This window comes from Pinus tabuliformis, chromosome 3_1 (assembly GCF_031772625.1).
Source record: "Pinus tabuliformis cultivar Carrire ecotype Pingquan chromosome 3_1, CPIR1, whole genome shotgun sequence".
In the NCBI taxonomy this organism is placed as follows: domain Eukaryota; kingdom Viridiplantae; phylum Streptophyta; class Pinopsida; order Pinales; family Pinaceae; genus Pinus; species Pinus tabuliformis.
Window position 1 is genome coordinate 504,949,476 of NC_142301.1, and position 25,432 is coordinate 504,974,907.

Sequence of the window (25,432 nt, forward strand, 5' to 3'; positions counted from 1 at the left end):
TTTGACCCAAACTTAGTCAATTTTAGCCTCTACTTAATCCCCTAGTTCCTTGCGCAAATACTTGATAAATCAGGCCCCTATTATTTAGGAATTTCTCCAAAATGGATTGCGCAATTCCTTAGGTTGATCATCAGGTTGCATGTAGCACTTGTACACTTCGAAATAGTCTACAATTGATGTTACACTAACTTGGAATCTGCACCTCAACTGGGTAACTTCAATTCTCTACATGTGCTAGATATTTTCGGTTGATTGATTAGCTAACTGGATGATCACTGAGTTTGGCTGAAGTTCCACTACACAACTGACCTTTCATTAGTTCCTCCAACAGTTGGAACTAGTTTAACTAAAAACAACTTGAGATCACGGATTTTGATTGATAGAAATTAGAAATAAAACATTATTAATTGAACACTAACTCCTCTAACTTGAATTTACTGAGTAAACTAGGTGACACAATCCATGTCACACAAGTTAACTGCATCCAAGTTGTCCACTGATGTGGAAATTTGAATTTTCTCAATTTAGTTAAGGAAAAATCAAATTGAGATTTTCTTGCTGTGTTTTTCAACACTCACTCTCAATAAGAAAGGGATTATCGACCACCCCTATCCTACACATGTGGAACTCCCAATTACCTCTTTATAAGGCCTTTCTCAAAATGTTAGCAATTTGTTCCTCTATTCGAATGTACTACAACAACATTATCTGCCTCTAAACATAATCTCGTATATGGTGATACCTTATATCTATATGCTTGGATTGATCGTGAAAAAAATGATTCTGAGAAATCTTGATGCAACTCTAATTATCACAGTTGGATCCATCATCTGACCAAACAATGCAACAAGTATCTTTCTCATCCAGATCACCTCACACATTGCTTGAATTGCAGCCATGTATTCTACATCTGTCGAGTTGAGCACCACAAATATTTGCTTCTTGCTATACCAAGAAACCATTGTGGACCCAACACTAAAAATTCTCCCTGATGTACTCTTTCGATCGGATGGACTCCCCACCCAATGTGCATCTGTGAAGCCACACATCTTCACTTCCTTTGTCCATTTGTACCATAGTACAAACTGGGTAATGCCTCTGAGGTACCACAAAACATGCTTAGTTGCCTTCCAAAATAATTTGGTTGGCCTAACCATAGCTTGGCTTAGCTAGTTTACTGCATAACACATATCTGGTCGTGCATTCACAAGATACATCAGCGAACCCACTAGCTGTCAATAAATGGTAGCATCCACTTCTTCACCTGAAGTGGCATCCTCCTTCATCTAGTTGGTCGCTAGAGGTGTCTCCACGAGTTTGCAACTCTCCATGCGGAACCTCTGTAGTATCTCATTTTCATACTTGACTTGAGAGACAAATAGTTCCCCATTGCCTTGCTATACTTCCAAACTGAGGAAATAGTGAATGAGACCCATCTCTTTCATTTCAAAATCCCTTGTAAGGTCATCCTTACAAGATCTGATCAGTTGCTCATCACCAGTTAAAATTAAATCATCAACATGTAAGACAATAATGAGAAATTTACCTTCTACCAAAATATGATATAGGTTTGCATCTACCTCACTTTTGGTGAAGCCTAAACCGATGAGATAACTATCGATCCTGGTGTACCAAGAATGGGGTTCTTGTTTGAGATCGTACAATTCTCACTTGATTTTTCACACATGAGACTCTTGATTAGAAATCTCAAAGCCTTTTGGTTTCTCGATGTACACCTCCCCCTCAATAACTCCATTAAGGAATGTTGTTTTTACATCCATCTAGTGTATCTTCCACCCAATCTGCGCAGCCAAAGCAAGAATTGATCTAATGGATGAGTACCTTGCTACAGGAAGAAAGGTATCCTCATATTCAATCCCCTCAACTTGAGAGTACCCCTTGGACACAAATATGGCCTTATACTTCTATATGCTTTCATCTACTTCCTACTTCACCTTGAAGTTCCATCTCGAACCCACAACTGATTTATTTGTAAGTCTTGGGATCACTTCCCAAACATTGTTCTTTACAATGGATTTGTATTCCTCCACCATTACATCAACCCATACATGTTTCTCTACTTTTTCCTCAAAAGAGGATGGCTCGGTCTCTACAACCTTAGTCATTAGAGACATGTAGCCAATGTACCGATCAGGTGACCTTCTCTGTTTGCGCTAATTTGAAGGAGCACCCACATTCTCCCTCGCATCCTACACAAGTCTCCTAGCTTCCCTAGTTCTTTTTCTGCCTTCTTTGGATGGTTCTACTTGAGTGGTTGTCTCCACTCTCTGCTCCTCAATTTGTGGTTTCTCCTAAACTTCCTAAGGCTCCTCCTTTGGAGCTAAAAGCTCCTCTTCTGGTGGGATCTAAAGATCCTTTTCAAAAGAGAACCGCATCGCTTTCTCCTCATCGAATTTTACATCTCTTCGCACAACTGTCATGCTGAGGGATGGCAAGTACACACGGTATTTGTGTGGAGTTTCTGTGTAACCCACAAATACCCCTAATTTTATTTTTGGCTCTAGCTTCTTCCTTGATTCTTTGGATACATGGAAGTAAACAAAGGCTCCAAAGATCATTAAGTGTGACACATCTGACTTCCTCCCTGAGAACGCCGCCTCCGATGTAATCATGCCAAGAATACAATGAGGACTCTAGTTCTGCAAATATAATGTTGTGTTGCATGCCTCAACCCACAAGTGTATAGGTAGGCCTTGGTCATGCAATATCACCCTTGTGGCTCCCATACTGCTATGATTCTTTCTCTCAACCACCACATTTTGTTGTGGGTTATGGGATGTTGTCAACTCTTGTTGAATGCCTTCTTTTGCACATAAATTTTTGAATTCATTCTACACATACTCGCCTCCATTATCGCTCCTGAGAGCCTTCATCTTCTTGTTGATTTATTTCTCAACCAATTCCTTGAATTCTATGAACTTGGAAAATGTCTCATCTTTATTCCGCATGAAGCAAATCCAACACTTCCATGAGAAGTCATCAATAAAAATGAAAAAATATATGTGTCTGGCAGTGGAGGTTGTCAAGAAAGGTCCACAGACATCAGAGTGGATCTTTTCAAGAATTGCATGTGCTTTGTTGTCCTGATCATGGAAAGTGGATTTTGTGTACTTCCCCAAGGTACACCCTTTGCATACATCCTGCTAATCAAGTGCTCCTTTAGGGAGGCTTGTGGTTATCTGTTGCATAATCATCAGGGCGCCATGATGCAAATGGCCAAGTATTTTGTGTGAACCAACATCGCAACTCTATGGTGAGCCTTGGTATTGCAACAATAATGTTGTAACTCCCAAGGCTACCAACTTTAATTATCAACCCGGGGTTCGTACAAAATTAAGAGGTATCGACACCATATGTGCAACGTACAATGTGTCCTTCCTTTGTTGTCATGATATAATGGAGTGCATGTACTGAAATCAAATCCTAAACTAATTGCAGAAAATGAACTACTCGAAATGGAAACCCTAACCTATTGCAAGAAATAAAGTACAAGGAAAGAAACATATTCTAATTGCATAAATATCATGAACTAAATGTAAAAGAAACCTAACTCAACCCATTTATCACATGTGATGATTTAAACTAACTGAGCATGGAATCTGATCTAGGGAGTATTAACTACGAGTATGGTCAATTTCATTCCTGAGATGGCGTCAAACCCAGGAACACCATGCCTTGTAGGAATCATCATTCTGGTATATTGGGTGTGACTTCCTTGTTGGTTGTCCAGATCTATGTTGGTATCTGACTTCCTTGTTTGTATCTGACATCCTTGTTGGTTGCTTACTGTCGAATCAATTCTAAAGGGTGGTAACACCACCTATGTACTTTTTTATGCATGCATGTGCTAATTAAGAAATAAAAAGAGCTATTTTTCTTTATCTTTTCATTTTATAAATTCAAATGCTAATCTTTCCATACTTTGGCAGGGGAGACAGATGTGGAGGAAGAGGGGTACAATGGTTTTGATGGCTTGGAGGTCAAGTAGATGCCTAATTCTAGCTTAAATGGTGATTTTTCTCAATCATTGGAGTTCCACAATCTGTGCCATAATTCCATAATATCTTGTTTATTTATTATTTAATATTGATCCTCTTGTAGTAGGGAGCAAATCTTTAAATTATCTCCTTCTCCAAATCTTCATAATCTGCCCAATATTCTCATAATATTCCACAAAATAAAGAATATTATGCACAAATATGCAATTATTCATAAACCTTCCTAATGAACATATTAAAGTTAAAAATACATTATCTAATGCAAAAAGAGAGGTTTAATATGTTGAAGGATGGTTAGATGGGCCTTAATTTATGTTTAATTTAGAGGCATGGGCCTTAATTTATGTCTAATTTAGAGGTCCGTCACTCTTGCCCTTCTCTGCCTTTGTGGATAATGCAACATAGTCTTCCACATCTAGCTTATGCAAGTTCTTCACACAAACCCTAATCTGCTTCACCTTTCCCGTGGCTATTTGTCTCAGGAATTATTTTCCTTTGATGAAGATCACATCATAACCACGATCTTCCAAAACGGCAACAGAGAAGATTTTTTTCTTTAAGCCCAGAATGAACATGACATCCTTGAGCCGGAGGGATGAGTATGAATCCCTCTGAATAGTGACTGTACCAATTTCGGTCACGCTATACCTTTCATCAGCCCCCACCATGATGTGCATCTGCGAATATTTCTCCTCTAGGTCACTGAAAAGTCTCTACACCTTGTCATGTGGAACAATGCACCTGAGTCAAAGTAACCCACACTCCCCATCATGGTGTTGGCCATGCATGGAATGAGGATAAATCCAAGCTCGAACTGTGAAGCGACGGCTTCACCTGCTGCTCCTCCTGAGATCTTCTTGCTTTCCTTTTTGTGTGGACACTTTGTGGCATAATGCTTGAATTCGTGACAATGGAAGCATTTAATTTTGGACAAATATTTCTTCTTACCCCCTTGACTTGATTCTGGTTTGGATTTAGATTTCTTCCCTTTTTCCCTTCTTTGCCTTTCCATCCAATGCAAAGTTTTCTTCATCCTCGCGCTTGGATGAAGTCCCATCTCTAGTATTCCACCTTATTTCCTCTTGTACCAAATCAGAGCATAAGCGCTCCCAATTCAGTAGTTTCTCCCTCCCATTCACTAAATCTTGATAGCTATGCCAACTCTTGGGAAGGCCCAGAAGGGATATAATTACTAAGTCTTCTTCAGGGACATTAACACCGACCCCGCCAAGTTCATCACGACATTGTGTGAACTTGCTCAAATAGTGCAAAATAGTGTCATTATTTTGCATTTTGATACTTTGAAGTTTATCCTTGAGCACCGCTTCCTTTGGTCACTATTATTCTCGAACAATTTTGTTAGTGCTTTCTAAATTGTGAACGAAGTTTATTTTATGTGGATATTTAAGACAATGTGATCTTGTACTCCCTCCAATATTATCCTCCTCGCCTTTGATACATATTTATTCCACTGAGCAAGGTTCTGGGCATCAGAATCTGGTGGTTTTTCAACATTCGTCTTGATGTATTCTAGCAATCCATTGTCATCCAACACTGCATCCATGTGATCCTTCCATGCAACAAAATTAGAGGTGCTTTCCAAGTCATACTCTACCCTTAGTCCATTGAAGGCCATCTTCTCAACTCTGAAGAAATCCTGCTGCACTGAACTCTAAAATCAAACATCCTGATAAACAACTTCAAAATTATTGCTCTAATGTGAATCCAGTGTTGATACCATGTATAAATTATGATGTATATTTGCAACTTCTCATGAAGTTTTAATCAAAATCACAAGACAAAAACCTCCTCTACTGCTATGTGGAAAGTAATTCATAATCTAGAAGAAAAATTTCAGACATGCAATAAGAAATCACACACATGCAAATAGTATTTTTTCATGGGGAAAGAAATTTGCTAAAAACACCAATGTTTTCATGCATTAATCTGATGAATAGAGATGTTACAATTTATTTGCTCAACTAAGCACAACCTGCAAGTGCATAACCTATCTCTCTGCTCACTATGAAGCTCTGGCCTAAAATTAGTCAATTTCAACCTCTGCTTGAGTCCCTATTTCCTTGCACAATTGCTTGAGAAATTAGGCCCCTATTATTCAAGAATTTCTCCAAAATGGATTGCGCAACTCCTCAAGGTGATCATCAGGTTTCATGCAAGACCTGTACAGTCTTGAATAGTCTACAATTGATGTTACAGTTCCTCGGAATCTCCATCTCAATTGGGTAACTTGAATTCTCTACATGCACTAGATATTTTGGACCAATTGATCAATTAATTGGATGATCACTGAGTTTGACTGAAATCCCACATCACCACTAACCTTCCACTAGTTCCTCCAACAGTTGGAACTAGTTTAACTGAACACAACTTGAGATAACTGACTTTGATTGATCCAAATTAGAAATAAAACATGCTTAATTGAACTCTAACTCCTCCAACTCAAATTTATTGAGTAGACTAGGCGATGCAAGCCATGTCACACAAGTTAACTGCATCCAAGTTGTTCGCTGATTTGGAAATTTGAATTTTTTCAATTTAATCAAGGCAAAATCAAATTGAGAATTTCTTGTTGCATTTTTCAACATGATCTAGCCTAAGTTATATTGCATCACAAATTGTTGAAGCATGTGTTTTATAAAGTTAGAAACATACAAATTCATATTGGATTTAGCTAGCTAAAGGGACAAAAGAAAAGTGACCAAAGCCATCAAATCACGCCAACTCGAAATGAATGGTTTGCGTACACAAGTCACCTTAAACATGTTACCTATGGGGTCATTTGACATGTTGATTGGCATGGACTAGCTAACAGAGCATAGAGATAAATTGGAATGATACAATAAAACTTTGGAATGTGGAGATGATGAAGAAAAGGAAAAGGTCCTTCAAGGAGTCCAAAATCATGTGTCTATAAGAAAATTTTCAACATAAATATTAAAGAAAAAGGTGTCCATTAGATGTTATACATGTGAAAAAAATTGGTTGAAAATAACACGCTGAAAATTGAAGATCATTCAATGCTCCAAGACTATAGAAATGTATTTCATGAGGAAATATCAAGACTACCTCCCAAAAGAGAGATCAATTTTTCAATGGAACCTACACAAGGAGCAGTACATGTGTCCAGAGTGACTTATAGAATGAGCATGCATGAGCTTGTAGAATTGAAGATACATTTAAGGAAATGTTGGGCAAGGGTTATTAAAAAGAAACATGGTACTCTCAAATTATGCATTGACTATAGATAGTTGAACAAGATGATAATCAAGAACAAATATCCATTGTCATGAATTGATGACCACTTTGGTCAGCTAAGATGAGCCACATTATTCCTAAAGATAGATTTGAGGTCTGGATATCTTCAAGTCAGAACTAAAAATGAGGATATCTATAAAATCATATTAAGCACTGGGTATGGGCACTACAAGTTTGTAGTGGTGCCATTTGGACTTACATATGCACCAACTATTTCTGTGCCTAATGGAAAATATCCTCGATAAGTACTTCAATAAGTTTGTGTTAGTCTTTATGATGACATCTTAGTGTATTCAAAGACCAAGTAGGAGCATGAAGAACCCTGAAGATTGTACTGCAGGTGCTAAGATAGCACCATTTGTATGCCAAGTTTAGTAAATGTGATTTATTTCAAGAGCAAGCACATTATTTGTGTCAAGTCATTTTAGGAGTAGCAATAGACCTCAAGAAGATTAGGGCAATCATGGAATGGATTTCCCCTCAAAATGTATCAGAAGTGAGATACTTTATGAGATTGGCATGATACTATAGGAGGTTCATTTAAGGTTTCTCAAGGATTGGTCATCCAATCACTTCTTTACAAAGAAAGGGATTGAGGTTTGTATGATTAGTTGAATGTGAAGCAAGATTCCAACAATTGAAGCACCTCTTGACTAATGCAGTCATCCTAAAGATTGCATATCTAAACAAGGACTTCTTAGTTTGTAAAAATTCTTACAAGGACTCAGTGAGGTTCTCATGCAAGAGGGAAATGTGATCAACTATGAATACAAGAAATTAAATGAACATTAAAAGCATTATCTAACCTCTGTTAAAGCTTGTGGCGATTGTGCATGCATTTACTTTCTTGGGAGAAAGTTCATATTAATGACAAATCACAGTGGGTTGTGGTACTCGTTTGATCAACCCCGATTAAATGCCAAGCATGCTAGGTGGATATCCCTTATCAATAAATTTGACTTTGAGATCTGCTACATTAAGGAAAAGGAAAGCTCGAGTGGCAAATGCACTCAACCAAACCATGCAAACAATATGTATGGTAGCATTAAGTATATGTAACTCAAATATAAAGGAAAGAAGCATAGATTCCTTACAAAGTGATGAACACATCAAATATATATACAAGCATTGCTTGAGCAAGAACCCTAGGGGCGAAAGGGTGAAGGTTACCAATTGATAAAAGATGGCTTGTTGGTGTACAAGGGTGGATTGTACATACCATATTTGGCGCATTTGAAGAACCTCATAATAGATGAACTCCATATGAGGCCTTATTTGGGCCATCAAGGTTATCAAAAGATGATAACAACCACAAGAAAGTTACATTATTAGCATAGATTAAAGAAACAAATTGTTGAATACATTGTTAAATGCTTGGAATGTCAACAAGTTAAAGTTGAACATAAGAATCCAACGGGATGTTGCAACCAATACAAATTCCAAAATGGAAGTGGGAAGTCATATCTGTGGACCTCATCATTGGTCAACCAAAGACCGCCAAGCAACATGATGAAACCATGGTGGTGGTGGATAAATTGAGCAAGGAAACTCACTTTATCCCTATAAAGCCCGCGTATAAAGCAATTTATATTGCTAATATTTTTATTAAGGACATTTTTAGATTGCATGGTGTTCACAAGAAAATCATACCTGATCGAGATGCCAACTTTACCTAAAACATTTAGAGATCTGTGTTTGTAGGTTTTGAGACATAATTGGCATTCAACACAACTTACCATCCTCAAACAAAATGTACAAACATAAATAGTGAACGTAGCATTGGAGGATGTGTTAATGATCTATGTTATATATCATCCCAAGAAGTGGTAAAGCTACATATCTTTTGTAGATTTTTCCTATAATAATAGTTACTAGGGATCACTAAAGATGAGTACCTTTGAAGTTCTATATGGCAGAAAATGTAATATCCCAATCAATTGGGATAATATAGTGGATAGGATTACACTTGGACAAGACATGTTGAAGGAAGTGATAAAGATCAACCAGAATCTAAAGGTGGTGCAAGATAGACAAAAAAGCTATGGAAATCAGAACAAAACCCACAAGGAATATCAAGTAGGGGAGCATGTGTATATCATGATCAAACCAAGGAAGATTTTTTTTAAAGTGGGATCATATGCTAAGTTGGCACCACATTATTATGGACACTTTGAGATCCTAGAAAGAGAGGGACCAATAGCATATAGGCTTTCCTTACCTCGTACCATAATAATACATGATGTATTCCATGTATGTTTGCTTAATAAATATGTGCATCATGTTAATCATATTATTAATTGGGTTGTTATTCATGAGGAACCCAAAGGAGAGTTTTATCCAAAGCCTCGGTGCATACTCAATAGGAAGGACACCTTACTCTATAACAAATCCATCGTGCAAATCAAGGTGCAATGGAAACATTTTTGGGTAAATGAGGCAATATTGGAATTAGAGGATGCCACGAAAATGGCATACCCATTTTTTTGTACATAGATTCTATTATGGATAGAAGATAATCGAGAATGATGTTCCTATAAGGGGGAGAGGATTATAACACCCCTTTTTAAACCCCCAAGTTTTGCAATTGTAATTAAAGCTTCTAATGTCGGGAGAGCCAACATGAACATCTTGAAAAAGTTAATTGATGTAGATATCCATTCTTATTTAATATATATTGCTAAAGATGAAGAAGAAGAGTAGTGAACATGAATCCCGATTCTTGAGGGAAGTTGTAAGGGGGGTTGGAAGTACCCTATCTTACATCAATTAAATGTTTTAATTTTTTAATTGGTAGTTGAACTACCTAACTACCAACAATTATGAAAAGAATGGGAGTGGTATTAAAATAATCCAAAGGTATGGGATGTGTAGCCATTCTAGAGATTTCAAATTGACCGTGCAACCCAAGGAAGGGATCGTATTCTGATGTTGGAAGTGTATGTGTGGGTGAGTAGTTTGTGGGCAGCACAAAGAGAGAGAGAGAGAGGGAGTTGTGCCAAATTTCAATGAGCAAAGGAATTGTGAAGAAGTCCATGTGAACTATAGAAACACATGGAACGAGATATAACCACACGTGGACGATGAAACTGTGATTGTGAATAGGAGATAGAAAGACTTATGAGTTACAGTGTTGTGTGGAATTGTGTTTCTAACTAATTTGAATGAGGCGGTTATTATGGAAGCCTTCAACCTAATCTAGAAGACCGTGATAATTTTCCAAATAATTTGTCTTAACCAAGCATGTTAGGAAATAAGAAAGGGGAAGTACTTAGGCATTGATTAATCAATGGACTCCCTTTGTGTTATGTAGGCCATGGTGGCCATACTATCACTATAATTGGCCCTACATCAATGGTCGAAAGATAAAATACCAATTCCTCAACGTGAAGGAGAATGGTCTTTGTGTTCTCTACCTAAGTTGACTCTTGTTGAACCCTGAGTGAGACTTCCTCTGAGGGCATCGAATCTAGCTAAGGGGTGGCTAGTTACAAGAAAACTACAGTGTAGTTGAGCCTATGGTTGGGTGGACATTGGCTCTCCCTTATTTAGTTTCCAATGAAACTTAAGTGACACAAATAAGTGTAACTACTTATCTTTCAATGAAATGACATTTTTTTCAATGTTTCATAACTATTTCAACTATGTTCAATTAGTAGGTATGTTGTAATGACATCATGTGGATTACTATGTGTTATTTCTCATGCGAAATAAAGTTTATATAAAGTTACTCTTAGAGTATGTTTTCCTTGTGTTCAATGTGAGATGTGTGGCTTGTGAAGTATAATTTATGAGTTGATATTTAAGGCTCTTCATGTATTCTATTAGTGTTCCAAGTCATTTACAGTTCAACAACAGCATTGAACAATTGAGATTGTATCCCTATTTGAAGAGAGAAGAATTGAAAATTCTTTAGTAAAAAGAGACATTGATTTCCTCTAGAGGTAAGTCAAGATACTAGCCTCCCTATTTGTAAGAGTTTGGTGTTGAAGTGTAAAGTTGCAGTCCCCAAAGGAGTAGGCATAACCTCACTCAGTGGGGTGAGGTGGTGGAGTTGGCCATGGGCCATCTCTATGTCTTCCTTGGAGGAGTGGCCTGAGCAATGAATTGGACTATCTTTATAGGCTATTGAAGGCTTCTAAGCTTTCAGAGGTATTTTAGACAATTTTTTTCCTTGATGGAGTCAGTTTCAAACCTTTGCAACAGACTTGAAAAGCTTAGCAAAAGCTTTTGAATTTCATGGATTAACCCTTTTAAAATTCGAAGATCAATGGTTTTCACTGCATCCCCTGGTCACATGAATTGGTGGGCACCATAACTTAGGGCTTAGCTGTAAAGGCGGCTTAAGCACAGGGTTTTTTTACCATATCTGCCTTCAATCTCTTTAGAAACCTTGTTAGTTCTCCCGATGGCCTGTTCAGGGACCAAAGACTAAATTCTATTATTAGAATGGTTAAGGTTGAAAGAAAGTCCTAGTGGCCCAGTGCTTAGTTAATACTTTATAGGTTGACAAAGGCCATATCACTTCTATCATTTAGGGTCCATCAAACAAACTAGGTTTCAATGTCAGAGACCCTTCCTTATAATTCTTGGTGCCCTATTGGCCCAGTTCTCTATCAATCGAACAAAAAAAATAGAAGGGATCCATATTCTCTTTGGTGTAATAAACGGAGCTAGAATGTGTTAAGTGATAGCACTAGAGATTGTCAAGCACTGGAAATTTGGGCATCTAGAAAAATCATCAAGATAGTTTTGTTCAAAAACCTTAATTTGGATGCCAATGTAGTAGACCACGTGGAAGTCCATGGAGTCCAAGTGGGCACTCCCAGAACCTACAAGAAGGTGAATGGTTACATGGCATGATGACATGTCATGTTGATGTGGCATGTAGGAAAGTTTTTGGTGACATGGTGTGATGAAGTGTAGCCAATGTGGCATGTCAACGTGCCATGGTGACATGGATTAGAGTGGCACATTTGCGTTGCGATGGAGACCAAGGGGTAGTTGGGGTAGAGCTAATGTGGATTGCAGAAGCCCAAAAATCCATAAACCTAGTTTTTAGTTTATTAAGGCTTTCAATATTTCTTAGAGCTAGATGTTGACTTGCTAACCAAGCACTTTTTGGGATCTACATCAATTTGAAGGTTTGGAAAGTTCCAACTAGATATGGATGTCTAGCAATCTAGATTCACAGAGAGTTCCAAAAAATTGCTATGAAAAGGATTTAAGAAAATCTTGAATTTGGCATGATGATGTGTCCACCAAAGGACATGACATCATATGGTCGTGACATGTGGGCAATGATTGCCACATGTCACCCATTTGTTGGCTAATTTGGCATTGTATGGTGGGGACACATGGTCAAAGGATTTCCATGCATTTTCCATGTGACAATGGTATAGATGTGGATGTGGCACTTGGAACAGTGAATCTTCATAAGGGAATAACTATGTCTCCAAAGCTCTAATTTGGATGAAACTTATATCTTTGGAAATATTTCAACAAGTAGAAGACGATGACGGTCTTGTAAAAGGGTTTTAATGTGATTGAAGAAAGGGGATTTTTTATAACCCCACCTCCTTAAGCTAACGTAGGGATTGGGTATGTTATACTAAAACCTAAGTAGCTCCCATATCACAAGCCACTGAAACCTAAACCAAAGCAAATAAAGATAGTAATGTTTCTAATAGTGATCTAGTAATGTTTCTAATAGTGATAAAGTGCAACTTGTATACCCATGGGGGATTTGAACCTTAAATTTCACAATTTACATAATACTTCATAACACAGTGATCACCAATTGCGCTATTCCCCATGGGCTACCATTGGTTTTATATTGTGCTAAAAACTCTTGAAATTTCTAATCTCTATGGGATCTTAATTGGGAGAGAAAATAATGAAAAACAAGAGGACAAGGAATTCATTCCCATTGTTTTGAAATGAAATTTTATTCAAAGAATGTAAATGGATTAATAAACCCCTATAAAAGACTTATGGTCCATAGCCCATGGGGCGTAAAGTAGACAGTGATGGGGTGCATTATTAAGGCACTTTGTGATGTGAAGGTCATTGGTTCGGAAATTTGTGGGAAAAAATCCAACCATGTTGAGAGTTGATGTGGCCCAAGCTGGGTGCGACACCCGGGTGATTTTTACATCTTAGATGCCCCCAGGTCAAAGTTTCTCAATCTAAAGATTAAGCGTGCAGTCATCTCAAGACTCAAACAACTTAGCAAACAAAACAAAACAAAAACACTTATGAACCATAAATTTAAGCAACCAATATTCAAAGGTTTTGACACCTTTTGTTTGCAAGAAGTTAAAGTTAATGGTTTTTATTAAGGACAACCTTAAATTTTGTCTCTTCCCATGTTGTTTTCATAAACATGATGAAGGGAGAGGTGGCGTTCACATGTCGATCTTTCCCTAGATGGCTTTAGTTGTCTTTTATTACAAAAATTGATTCTACACAGTGATTTCTTTTTTCTCCACTCAATTCAGATGGTGATCCAATTGGTTGGGTTAGCATTTATACATTTGATGATGTAAACGTATGGGTGTCGATTTAGAGATGAAGGGTTGATGAAATACCAATGGACCCCCAAGATGTTTGTGATGACTTTAACATGGTTTAAACATAAGATGGTGAGAAAGGCTTATTGTTTGATTCTAACACCCTTGGCAAGGCTTATTGTTGAGTCAAACACCCTTGGCATTTGTTAACTTACGAGAAATATGAAAGGAGAAAGTGTAGCCCATATCATGCCATAATCATATACTTAATTAGAAAATTTGGTTATGACATATCAATAATATAATTGATAGATTAATTTATAGCGAGGCTCATATATAACATAGTACATGTCTTCCCACAGGGTGTAGAAAAGATGGTGACAAGGTTCTCTCTTAAGGCACTATGAGAGTGACAAAGTGTTCTATTAAGGCACTGGTGAAAATGTCATTGATTCAAAACCTCATGGGAAAAATTCTAACCATACTAAGAAATGGTGTGGCCCAAGCCAAGTGTGATCCCCAGGGGATTTTAACATCTTAGATGCCCCTAGATCGCAATTACTCAAGCTACATGTTAAATGTGCCAATCATCTTAGATCTCACATTACCTAACAAACAAATAAAAAACATCGGAATACACATGGAATAAATGATTTAAAAGTCTATAAGGAGATCTTAAATTTATACAATGGTGAAATGAGAGACACAATGTTCTAATAAAGTATCATTGTTCTCTAGAAAACGCATGAGAATTACTAGTCCCTCTAGAAAAATGTAATAAGGTAGTAAAAGAAAACGCGTGAGAATTACTAGTCCCTCTAGAAAAATGTAATAAGGTAGTAAAAGCATAGTCAAATGTTGTAAGAACCAAACCCCGATGAATAGGGTGTAATGCACATGGAAATGTCATTGGTAGAGGACTTGATTATATATCGCAGACATGAACTCATGAAAATAAGAAATTTTCATGAAAATAAGAAATTTATGCACAACATATCAAAAACATACTCAAGGATAGAAGCAAAAATGGTTAATCCAATAAAGAATGTGGATAATAGTGATCTAATGAAACGTCCAAGGGAATTGAAGGAAATATGAAATTTTCATCAGGGGAGCAAAAATTGAAGAATTTCCCAAAAGCATTGGAAATATACCCAAGAATGGCGGATTATACATTTCAAATCCCAAATTAATGGGGAAAAGATGAATATATTTTTATGCAGATTCCATATAATAAAAGGAGAGAAATACATGGATATTGAGAAGGTTGGTTTAATGTAGATAAACAAAAACAGATCAAGAATTGTGTAACCATAGAAGAAATATAAGTGCATATCATATTGGGTTTCATTGATGGTTTTTCCTACCAGTTGTATTACCATCAAGAATAAGCTTCATATTCTTCAATAACACTGACCATTGACTTCTAAAGTCGTAGAGATTATTATTGAAAGTTTTTGCTGTAATTTTTTGTGATAATAGGTTGTGTACTTGAAATTCATTTTATAGGGTTTTTGAATTATTAGTTTTACATCTAGTTGTGATTCAATTTTTATATTCCAATATTCTTTTAACACTCCTTTTAAGGTAATGATAGTTGCAAGCAAATACATCATCAAACCCTTTAAATAAGTCATGTTATTTCCTTTGCTACTATTTTCATCTCCACAATTACCCATTTCTTTACAATAACAAACCTGGCCCTTTAGTCCCCTCGAGGCATGGGATCTTAAATTTTTTCGTAAAATTAAGATCTCATAGTAATGTCTTTTGTTACAAACCTGGCCCTTTAGTCCCCTCGAGGTATGGGATCTTAAATTTTTTCGTAAAATTAAGATCTCATAGTAATGTCTTTTGTTACAATGTACTAGTCATCCAATATACCTCTCTTGGGGCGGTTAGATTGAGAGATGCATGATTTTCCATAGCATGGTAAAAGTGTAAACATCTTCCTCATTGAATGCTTCAAAGATATTAATACTAGGTTAATAGATTATGCAAACAAGAGTTCACATTATGTCCACAATGTTCCTTACTATTCTCATGATAATGGTTGTTGCATGGGCACCCAACAAAAACCAAAAATAAAAATAAAACCCAGCTATAAAGAATTACACCAAAAAAATTGCCAAAAACCAAAATATAAAGAATTCAACCCAAAAAAAAAAGCCTAAAACCAAAATATAAAGAGTTACACAACGAAAATGCCAAAAACCAAAATACAAGGTACTACCTAGGAAGCTTTCTTTTTGCTTAAAAAAATAGACCCTTTAATAACTAATACCATGGCATTATAATATGGATTTCCCCGTTTTACACCATGCATTTCCATTGTGACCCACAAAAATGAAAAAAGGGGTACCAGGATGTGCTCAACATTAATATAGTACCTTCTAATATTGTATTTTGGAAAATACACTGTAGAAAACTCCCAGTTTACCATGAATTTGTTGGTATTTGATAATAACAAAAGACAGGCAAAATCAAAAGCAAAAACGAAATATATACAGACTAAAATTTCTACGAAGCACTGACAGCTATTACAGTTTCAAAAGCCAGCCATCAAAGCGTCTCATTGTTAACTTCGAGCTAAAAGATAAATAACAGTAAACAATAACAACTCTGAAAGGAACAGGAAACCCTCGGCAGTTCTTGTACCGGAGAAATATTTGCAATTCAATGCAGTTAATGGTGTACATCTTAAGCGAAAACCTGCAACATACCAACGCACTCTACACTCAACTGTAAAGCATGAATTCATAAAATAACTTAACTGGTAGACAAGTTCACCCATTGCAGTTTGCCAGAAAAGCAACCAACTCCGAGCTACTAATAATTTATATTTTCACTGGACAAAATTTGGAGGCACCAACAAAAGCCCTCTTCACAATCCAGAAGACCAGCTGGGGCCCTTGGAAATTGAATACACCTTCCATTCAAATGAATAAGTTCTAAATCTTTCTAATAGTAACACTGTTATGATGTCTACAACGCTGCAAATTCAAATCATAACAAAATGAATTACAAAGCATAGCTTGGGGATACCATTTAAAGTCCTAAAATAAACTAATCGCAGATGTGCTCCAACAACACTGAAATTCCTTTCATTTCCAGAGACATCCCGAAAAAGCCTTCAGTAAGAGAATGAAATTGGGACAAATACACGGCCACACACAATTGCCTGGTAATATAGAACATCTTCTGTGCTTTATTGTTGCTTGCACTCAGGAGGCTGCTCTCCAGCAGGTCCGCTTCTTTGTACAATGCCGCCTTTCTGAAACAAGTAAAAATGAACCATCAACATTAATCATTCAATGTAAACATCTAAATAATGGGTAAGATATTCCTAGACAGAAGCCGTATCTCACCTTGGGTGCAGGTTGACGTGACTGCGTAATTCAAACGATATAAAAGAATTAGATACTCCAGGAAATTTTCTACGAAACAAAACCTGAATAGAGAAGACAAGAATAACCTGTATGACTAAATGAAAAAGGTAAAAATCTGGGTAAAAGCTTTACCTTTCTTGGTTTAACATCTTCTTCTTCTTCCTCGTCCTCGTCATCTTCTTCTTCTTCGTCATCCTCGTCCTCATCTTCATCCCCGTCTTCCTCGTCTTCATCGTCTTCTTCATCAACTTCCTCTAACTCATCCAACTGGCAAGCCTCACCAGTAAACCATGACACAGCATGTGGAATTATCTTATCCCTTATAGTTGAACTGCAATATATGCAGAAAATCATAACACATCATGAGAATATAACCAAGTACAAGTCAAAAACAGCAAACCACCATTTTCACGCAAGAGGCCTACCCAATGTCATAGTCCTGCTCCATCAGATCCTGGAGGCTCTCAGCCTACAGAACAAAAAAAAACAGTCAAAGTTGGTAACTACATGCTGTGAGATACCAGTGACTTCGATATCAGCTAAACCCACTAGCCAATAGATATAACTAATTTCTAACATGAGCAGCCACAAAAAGGAATGTAATGCCACCATCCTCTTTGCAGCAAATCACACGTTAAGCTCAACGTAGAAAACCACCATTCACTTACAGTTTCTTCATCGAGTTCTTCGTCATCATCTGGAACTTGTGGTGGACTAAAGAAATTAAAGAAGCTTTCACACTGTTCTGTTTTTGTCACAGGCTTTGCATTTTTGGCTCCTTTCTTTGGCTTCTTCTTCATAAGCTTTTGTGTTAGATTTTTTCCCGGATACCAGTCAATCTCTGTCCTACAGAGTGAGAGAATCCCAGTTAACTATTGAGGCACTGAATGCCAAATGAAAACGATTGTTTCAAGAGAATGTCTAGTTCGTCTTACCCTATTGCCCGCTCCAAAATGGGTTCATTATCATCAATCATGTGGTAAGTCTTCGTCAACTGCAAGCATTATTGGCAAGTCAAAACCAGATTCATTGCGAAAAGTACTGCGAAACAAAATATCTATTAGGGTAAAATACTGATTAAAAAACTTCAGGCATCCCTTTACTTATTTTTCTTACCACAGAATTCTTGAAAAATGGATTCGTGTCAAAGTAAAAATCAATCTTGAAACCCTTGGGGTTATCAATTCTGCACCACTTAATATCCTTCAGATACTTCAAAGCACCTTCATCACGGTCTGTTATCTGAAAACCAATTACAGACCACAGAAATATCGCAATTCAATTCACTTGTATGAAAACTACAAGTAATTTATGGCAGCAAAAATTTGAATTGGTAAAAGCCCCAGGTTTTTTCAATATTTCCTGCACTAACTAAAACATGGAAAATTAAACCAGGACAAACAACAAAAAGGGAAAAACTTTCACCTGTACAGAAAGCACTTCGTTGGTCTTCATTGCAGTGAGCCAAAACTCGGGAACTCCTTTTTCTAGAGAAAGAAAGCAGGTCAAAATGCAGGAACGATCCAAAAAACAAACCATAGCATTCAAATTGCACTATAACTATCTTCAGGTGGTACCATCCACAGGCCTCATCGTAGGATACAATCACTATAGATGAATGAGAAAAATACATAGTTTCTAATATCAGTTTACCTTCTTCTCTGTTCTCATCAGTTGAAGCATTATTCTCAGACTCGTCCTTACTTTCAACATCATTGATACCATTTACAATTTCAAAACGCTGGAGAACCATTTCAATAAGCTATCAAAGACTTGCACCACAAGTAAACATGACTCTGAACTTGAAACAGTAAGCAATCACAGTAATACAAGAGATTATGATGCATTATGATGAAATTTCAAATAATAGCTGTGCAATGAGAAGAATACCTTTGCATATAGTGGTTCATACAACTTCTGATATTTAGCTTCCAACGCTGCTCTTTCCTCAAAGAATTTTGCTTCAAGTTCATCATGCTTGCTCTGCAATATTAAAATATTTCAGAAACTCACATAACAAACAAAAAAAACTCTTGTCAAGAAAAACATGCAAGAATCTACCATATATTGCCATAAACTACTTTGCAAAACTCTGACAGACAGTGGGGAAATGCAACCTGTATGCATTATTGAGTGCCATGGCACCTATATCATTTACTTGCAAGCTGCTCTAAACTACAATGATGCATAATGAAATTTGCAGAGAGTAAAACTAAACAGAGCTACCCGTTTCAAGGCAACAATGCTCAATCAGAACTAAGAATAAAAGCACATTCTGTTAACGTGTTTTCAAGAGTTAACAAAAGAGGGAACAGAAATGTGGCATTTGAGTAAAATCTGTCTCGGATATTGGCATCAGCTATTGTTTCCGTGTCACTAACTGAAACACCTTCACATATGCCTCACTAGAATTTTCTCAGAGTAACACTACCTTGTTAAAAAAATTCAACCTTTCAGAATTGGTTCTAATTTTCTAGTTGAAGAACCAGTCAATGAGCCACCCTGAGCAAGATTTGCAGCTTCAGCTTACATACATAATCACTGGATGACCTAACCAGATAAGAAGCAAGAAATAACCCCAAGAAAACTAATCATCAAAGAGTGACTGACAGGATATATTTGGAAATATTTTGGCACTGGCAGCATCAGTTGAGATAGCGTCAAGGTCGTCTATAATAGCCAATCGATTCCAAAGAGCAAGATTTGCTCGATGGGAAGTGACCTTGCTCAACTCTCAGAAAGAAGCATCAAGTGAGAAGTCTCCTTCCACTTGCAAGTTCTCCATGAACATATAACACCAAAACAGGAAGTCATCAAGAAAAAAATAAAATGCAAGGAGAAGCAAACCTAACAATTAGTTCTCCTATGCATTCTAATGGAAGGCCCACACCTTCTAATGTCTTGCTATCTATGTTTTGCATTTACCCGAACTAGCATTTGAAAGTGCACAATGCCTAAAAAAATTTGTGCTGGCCATATCCACGGATATCAGAGATCTGAATGGTGTTGACACTGCTCCAAAAAGTGGTTCACGCCTTCTAGATATGTAAATTTTTTGGAAAGTTGATCTAGATTAAAGGAATCAACTACTGGTATGTGAATTCTTGCTGTTGGCATTCTAATATACAATGTTTTTTAATAGTCTCTACAGAGTCTAATACTCCTCTCAGTAAATCCACATATCAGGAAACTGTTGTTTCAAAATATTAGAAGATATGAAAGCTTGATTCAAAGCATTATGAAACTATATGAAATCCACATATCAGGAAACTGTTGTTTCAAAATATTAGAAGATATGAGAGCTTGATTCAAAGCATCATGAAACTATATGAGACCTTGGACCCCATCGTGGTACTAATTTGTGGAAATATTTCTTTGCACTTAAGGTAACCAGCAGGACTCATGGTAAATACCAGCATGGATCCATCTTAAATATGGATCTAACATGGGATCCAATTTCTTCACTTGCAAATTTTTTTGTATATAGTTTTTTTGCCGGCATGAGCAAAATTTCAACTTTGATTACGAACAGACATGCTTACAGATCCTCTCTGATGAGGGAGAGACATGCTTACAGATCATAATGGGCTGTAGAGTGAGCCTCTCGGCTCAATAAATAATTTTTACTGTGTATTTACATATAAAAAAGCAAGCATTTTGCCTTGTATCACACGTTACATGTTTTCAATATAGTCATGTCCAATAGCTGATTTCAAATGTACAATTTTTGTCATGGATCATGGATAAGAAACATTGCTCGTCAGCACTGCAATTGAACTATCATTTTGATGATAACAAGCATGTCTGAGGACTTGAGAAATTCAAAACATTACTTTTTAAACAAATTTTACAAAATTTTACTGATTAAACCTTATATTATAACTTGAACATTCTTGTAATTTGCATTCCACTGATGCAGAAGACTACAATAAAGGCAAAACCTACAAACAAATGCAAAATAATTTGCATTCCACTGATGCAGAAGACTACAATAAAGGCAAAACCTACAAACAAATGCAAAATAGATATCTTTTAATCACACTGAAACGCACCTGAATCTCTTGCAAAGCTGACACTCTGTTTTTAACAACGGGTGAAAGAGAATCAAGAAAACCAGATTGCTGTCCAGCAAGATGTTGCAACTTATCCTGCAGCACAGCCAACTATATGTTGTGATTCATGAATTGCTAATTTAGGTACAGACTATAGATATGTAAGTTGGCTTTGTCAATATTTCCAGAAGAATTTCATCAAGGAAAAACTTCACATAATAATACTGAGAAGACAGGTTATTAAAGTAGTTTTGAATACCTTCAAAGCATTGACCAAACCAGCACGGTCCTCAGCACTTAAAGCTGACATCAAAAGTGTAAACTTATAAGAAAATATAAAAGAAAGCTGACATGACAAGAAAAAACGGTGCAGAAACGAAAATTCTTTCTACAATATGTAGACAAAAACAAAAAATGGAACTTTGGCAACACACGTAAAGAAGGTACATTCTGCTATCCTAGATCATACCAGTGACAACATAAATGCAGTAACAAATAGAGAAAGTATGTCTTTTTTCATTAAAAAACCATGCTTGAGGCACATAACCAGAATGCAAGGTGAAACAAAAAAGACATCCCGAATCCCCCCGGGTTATGCTGCAATGAACACAATAGGCGGTACTTGCATACGCCTAAGAAGTTAAGAACACAATAGACTGATCTTGCATACTGGTATGTATGGTTTTTGAAAATTGAAAGTGCCTCGCGAAGCACACCCCATGGACAAGTAGGTAGGCACAAAGGCAAATATGTTGAGGGTTGCACCCCATTGCATAGACTTCAGTTGGCCTACGAGAGAGGGCTAAGTGGTAACTATTTCGCTAAAATCACCGGGGAAATACACCCTACATCGTCCCTTTAAGACCTTTTTCCAATAAGGCCAGACACACCATAACAAGAATGAAACCCCCGCAAACGAATTAATAATCCGTCCACCTCACCAGTGAGACAAGGACGCAATGGCCATTCTGTGTTTGAATTTATCAGAGTAGCAGCATGTAAAGAGGTATCTCTGGGATATTTCAAACGACACATAGACATCCAGATATGCTACAGCAATAACAGACTGCACAAATAACGAAAAACGACTGCGACGCACAAACATGCAGAATAAGATCTGCTACAAGTCCCTGAAGCTTTGAAATTGGACAGCTTTATTCGTTATTAAGGTTGTTTCTTTAAATCATTCGTGACCACAGAACTATTGGAATCTTTAGGTGCATAGTTCTAAAAGCTTGATTCTATAACCAAAACCAAGCTTGCTTTCACATCTCTGTGTTTAAATGCAGAGATGCCAGAGAGGCTAACTACCACCGCTACTAGTGCGGAGATTGAAACCTCAACATTCAAAGCAACCTAACCTACAACAAATTCCCGGCTGATTAAGCGATGCATTTCTTTAATATTTAAAAAGAAATATGTTTCTGTCAAACCTTCTATAATTTTATCTTACAATGAGCACATGTCTTTATTAAATAAAGAAGAAAGATGCATATTTTTGTATAGACTTATCTATGAGAATATTGGGGAATATTAAGAATCTCGGTATCAAACAATTGGCACCTTCACGAATATCCAGGCTCAATTGCAGGCGATGCCTATCATAGCCATTTTAACTTTAGACTGTGAACAGTACGACACTATGAAACTGCTGAGAAAATCATCTCAATTGTAAAAACAAAAAACAAAAAATTAGAACCCCAGTGAATAATGGTCCCAGTGCTTGAAAAAAATTAACTGTGCGAACTTTTATATTCGGCCTGCGCAAGCTGGTAAGGCGAGCCCTTAGGGTTTGAAACCATACAGAACATCCATAAGAAAAATAATCGAATAGCTGAAAGAGCTTCGAAAAGCAGAAGATCATTAGATGAAGTTACGGTATTTTATAGCCGCCACAGAGAGACGGCGGATCTACGGCGTCCCTGACATCGACGCTAGTCGAACCCGTGACCTTGAATCTTTTGAAACCCCGAAGACTACCACTAGATAGACTTCACGATTGGATAATATTAAAGATTTTAAGAAAACGGCAAAATACAGATAAAACACAGAGCCTTAACACATGGCTTCAAAAATGCCAAAACCGCAGCTAAAGAATCGTGCGAACAGAGTCTGTAAGAAGTTTCATAAGCAGAGTTACCTGCAGAACCAGTAGGCAGGGCGGAGCCGAGATCTGCCATGCTGTAGGGCGCGAGCTGTTCTTCAGAGCCTCCTTGTTTGCTCATCCTAAGCCCTTATTTCTACTAAAGAAGCTGCGGAAATTGCGACGTCTAAGAGTGGAACAAAGCAAGAACAATGAGTGCAACTTCAAAACCCTCGCTCGGTTTATGTGTGTGTGGAGGCTTCGAATGTGGATGGAGGAAGGCTTTGATAACTAAAATTATAAATTGCCGTGTTGAAATCAAATTCATTGAAATTACATTTCATTTGGCGTCATCTTGCCCTCATCGGATTATGATACCTGGCTCGCCTTCCCTTCTCTTCCCGCCACACACACGTTCTGCCGCATAATAATTGTTTTATAATAATAATGCATGACAAATAAGCCCTAAACCTTTACAAAGAATATTAGTTACTTACCAGGTCTCTTACATCCTAACCACTCCTTTACAAGTGTTTCTTGGAAATATTACTTTTTTATTTCTTGTATTATTTAGATTTTTTGCACCTCACCTAGTCCGTATTTATAGGTAAATATTTTCCAGATTTGAATCTTAATGGTAATATTTTGATATTTTTTATATTTTAAAAAGTTAATAATAATTCAACGATTCATATAACAAAATGATCAATTGGGCTTTTTTTGTTTGGTTAAAAATTATTTTTTTTGGGATTATAGAAATATGTTAATTGTTCAAGACGAGAGTTATATGGGAGGAGGGAAAGCTTACTCTTTATAGATCACTAGCGGGTTATTCTAAGTGGGTGGTTTTCCTTGAATAGCGGTGATGAGTCAGCATTCATGGATTCGCGGATAACAGCTAGAGATGTTTGTCCACTCTGCAGTTTGACAACTAAGTTATGATAGGTTTTCCCACCTGTAAAAAAATACAAAATGATAAATTCAAAACCCATTTTTAAATATATAAAATATGAAATATTTTATTTATAATAAAAATAATAGATTTAAAAATTAAGTAATTTTTTATATGTGTGGTGTATGGACGATTATGAAGTTTTCTAGGTTGGTGGATGTGGGTTTGTTTTTATTGCTCTCTGTGGTTTGACAACTAAGTTATGATAGGTTTTCCCACCTGTAAAAATATACAAAATGATAAATTCAAAACCCATTTTTAAATATATAAAATATGAAATATTTTATTTATAATAAAAATAATAGATTTAAAAATTAAGTAATTTTTTATATGTGTGGTGTATGGAAGATTATGAAGTTTTCTAGGTTGGTGGATGTGGGTTTGTTTTTATTGCTCTCTGTGGTTTGACAACCAAGTTATGATAGGTTTTCCCACTTGTAAAAAAAAACACAAAATGATCAATTCAAAACCCTTTGCTAAATATATAAAATATGAAATATTTTATTTATAATAAAAATAATAGATTTAAAAATTAAATAATTTTTTTATATGTGTGGTGTAGGGAAGATTATGAAGTTTTCTAAGCTGGTGAATGTCGGTTTGTTCTTATTGCTTCCATTAAAATTGAATTACTTAAGAAGTGACATGTTTGCATTTTTTGTCCACTTAGTTTTGTGAGAGGATTGTTATTAAGTGATAGTTTTCAAAATTGTTTAGTTAAATTATGTTATTATATAATATATTACTTTTTATTATTAAATTATTATGATTATCCAATTTTAAGGTCACGACCAAGCCAGACACCACATTAGTGTATGAGACTGCCTTGTTTGTGGGACAATGGACCCACCTCCGCACATACACCACATTGGTGTATGAGACTCCCTTGTTTGTGGGACAATGGACCTACCTCCATGCAGTGATTATTGGTGTATGAGACTCCCTTGTTTGTGGGACAAGGGACCCACCTCCGCGCAATGATTTTGACTACTAAGTCTACGAAGGCATATATACTCTACCCCCCTCTAGTTTTGAACTTGTGACCTCTTAGGAGGAAACGCGTGTACTTAACCATTAGACTCACTCAAGTTGTATGGAGGGTTAGTTTAATTAATAGATAAAATAGTCTTTTTGGTCATAATTACTCAATAC

The 25,432-nt window shown here is 36.6% G+C and overlaps 1 protein-coding gene across 3 annotated transcripts; it reads right to left on the reverse strand.

The window, feature by feature from the left end:
• Positions 1-16,631: 16,631 nt before the first annotated feature.
• On the reverse strand, positions 16,632-23,623 carry LOC149188020 (nucleosome assembly protein 1;2-like). Of its 3 annotated transcripts, none has more exons than XM_089411541.1 (13): positions 23,386-23,619; positions 21,505-21,548; positions 21,246-21,341; positions 19,084-19,176; positions 18,847-18,934; positions 18,619-18,680; positions 18,310-18,435; positions 18,129-18,187; positions 17,862-18,039; positions 17,619-17,662; positions 17,326-17,524; positions 17,173-17,193; positions 16,632-17,078 (listed from the first exon to the last, which is right to left on the reverse strand). In XM_089411541.1, exons 1-13 carry the CDS (start codon positions 23,468-23,470, stop codon positions 17,013-17,015), a joined length of 1,161 nt encoding a protein of 386 aa, XP_089267667.1. In that variant the 5' UTR covers positions 23,471-23,619; the 3' UTR covers positions 16,632-17,012. The 3 variants fall into 3 exon arrangements, with proteins under 3 accessions (XP_089267667.1, XP_089267666.1, XP_089267668.1); XM_089411540.1 differs by having other exon boundaries at positions 21,246-21,356; XM_089411542.1 differs by lacking the exon at positions 17,173-17,193 and having other exon boundaries at positions 21,246-21,356; positions 23,386-23,623.
• Between the last annotated feature and the right edge of the window lie 1,809 nt (positions 23,624-25,432).